Below are 2,500 nucleotides of genomic sequence, written 5' to 3' on the forward strand. Positions count from 1 at the left end.
TCCTTCATGTCTCCACCTCATTACAATCTCCATGTCTCCACCCCCACCCCCACCTCCTTCATGTCTCCACCCCCACTCCCACCTCCTTCATGTCTCCACCTCATTACAATCTCCATGTCTCCACCCCCACCCCCACCTCCTTCATGTCTCCACCCCCACTCCCACCTCCTTCATGTCTCCACCTCATTACAATCTCCATGTCTCCACCCCTACCCCCACCTCCTTCATGTCTCCACCCCCACTCCCACCTCCTTCATGTCTCCACCTCATTACAATCTCCATGTCTCCACCCCATTTTCTTGTCAACTTTGAAAACAACAACAACAAAACATAGTTTTCAGTTATAAGGAAGACGTTGTTTTCTTGCATTTGCATCCTGGTTCAGGTTCTGATGTGTGTGTGTGTGTGTGTGTGTGTGTGTGTGTGTGTGTGTGTGTGTGTGTGTGTGTGTGCAGGTAACCAGGGGTGTGAGGGTGGACTGATGGACCAGGCCTTCACGTACATCAAGAAGAACAGAGGAATCGACACTGAGAAGTCCTACCCCTACAAGGCCAAGGTCAGTGGTGTGGAGGGCTCTCTGCTCTTTGTGCACCCGTCCTGTGTGCCACTCAGGGTGGCTTTGTTGCCGCATGCATTGTCATAATAATAATAATACACAGTTTTGCTATGGCGCGATATCCAGCACCAATTCTGCTCAAAGCGCCTTACATCATAGTTGACTATAAACATGCCTTAAAAAAACATATCAACCGCTATCTGACAATGGAAAACATCCAGTGTATTCATATGAATGCAAAAGCACACTAACGATTATAAAAGCTATGAAATAAATAAGACTTAGATTAAAACAAAATGCATTTTATAGAACACCCACACCCACCCACCCACACACACACACACACACATGTATATATAAATGTCTCTCCCGTACAGACACACACACACTGACATTAAATATCAACTGCAGGCAACACTCACTGGGGCTGTTGTTGCGGCATGGATTGTCGCCCCTGTATGGATTGTCGCCCCTGTATGGATTGTCACCCCTGTATGGATTGTCGCCCCTGTATGCATTGTCACCCCTGTATGCATTGTCGCCCCTGTATGCATTGTCACCCCTGTATGCATTGTCGCCCCTGTATGCATTGTCGCCCCTGTATGGATTGTCACTCCTGTATGGATTGTCACTCCTGTATGGATTGTCGCCCCTGTATGCATTGTCGCCCCTGTATGGATTGTCACCCCTGTATGGATTGTCGCCCCTGTATGGATTGTCGCCCCTGTATGCATTGCCACCACTGTATGGATTGTCACCCCTGTATGGATTGTCGCCCCTGTATGCATTGTCGCCCCTGTATGCATTGTCACCCCTGTATGCATTGTCACCCCTGTATGGATTGTCGCCCCTGTATGCATTGTCACCCCTGTATGCATTGCCACCACTGTATGCATTGTCGCCCCTGTATGCATTGTCACCCCTGTATGCATTGTCGCCCCTGTATGCATTGTCACCCCTGTATGGATTGTCACTCCTGTATGGATTGTCGCCCCTGTATGGATTGTCGCCCCTGTATGCATTGTCGCCCCTGTATGCATTGTCGCCCCTGTATGCATTGTCGCCCCTGTATGGATTGTCGCCCCTGTATGCATTGTCGCCCCTGTATGGATTGTCGCCCCTGTATGCATTGTCACTCCTGTATGGATTGTCGCCCCTGTATGCATTGTCGCCCCTGTATGGATTGTCACCCCTGTATGGATTGTCGCCCCTGTATGCATTGTCGCCCCTGTATGCATTGTCGCCCCTGCGTACGTGGATTGTCGCCGGCGACAACACGTGCAGGCAACACTCACTGGGGCTATTGTTGCGGCATGGATTTCGCCGATATTTTCTCCCCCTTCACTAGACCTTGAGTGGTGGTCTGGACGCTAGTCATTCGGATGAGACGATAAACCGAGGTCCCGTGTGCAGCATGCACTTAGCGCACGTAAAAGAACCCACGGCAACAAAAGGGTTGTTCCTGGCAAAATTCTGTAGAAAAATCCACATCGATAGGAAAAACAAGAAAACCTGCATGCAGGAAAAAAAACGAAAAAAATGGGTGGCGCTGTAGTGCAGCGACGCGCTCTCCCTGGGGAGAGCAGCCCGAATTTCACACAGAGAAATCTGTTGTGATAAAAAGAAACACAAATACAAATACAAATACAAAAATTGCTGTCCCTGTATGGATTGTCGCCCCTGTATGGATTGTCACCCCTGTATGGATTGTCACCCTGTATGGATTATCGCCGACACTCCGCACCAAAGCTCCACTTTGTGGTCAGGGCCAGGCTGACTGTGCAGCACTCAGATTGCTTAGAGTTTACAATGTTCTTAAGCATAGGGAGGTTACCGTGGAATTGTAGCCGATTTGGTAACGATATGATAAGAAGAAGAATGAGTTTATATAGCGCTTAATCAAGTAATTTTGCTCCAAGCACTAAATGAATAAAACGTCCACGT

General features: G+C 48.8%; 1 protein-coding gene across 2 annotated transcripts in view; it reads left to right on the plus strand.

Annotated features, from left to right (window-relative positions):
- Positions 1–2,500, plus strand: part of LOC143286684 (procathepsin L-like) — a 19,895-nt gene that overhangs the window by 13,984 nt on the left and 3,411 nt on the right. For both annotated transcript variants that reach the window (XM_076594340.1, XM_076594341.1), the window contains one exon: positions 456–556. In XM_076594340.1, the coding sequence (XP_076450455.1) occupies positions 456–556 (101 nt within the window). The remainder of the gene's footprint in view (positions 1–455; positions 557–2,500) is intronic.

The sequence above is a fragment of the Babylonia areolata genome, chromosome 10 (assembly GCF_041734735.1).
Source record: "Babylonia areolata isolate BAREFJ2019XMU chromosome 10, ASM4173473v1, whole genome shotgun sequence".
In the NCBI taxonomy this organism is placed as follows: Eukaryota; Metazoa; Mollusca; class Gastropoda; order Neogastropoda; family Buccinidae; genus Babylonia; species Babylonia areolata.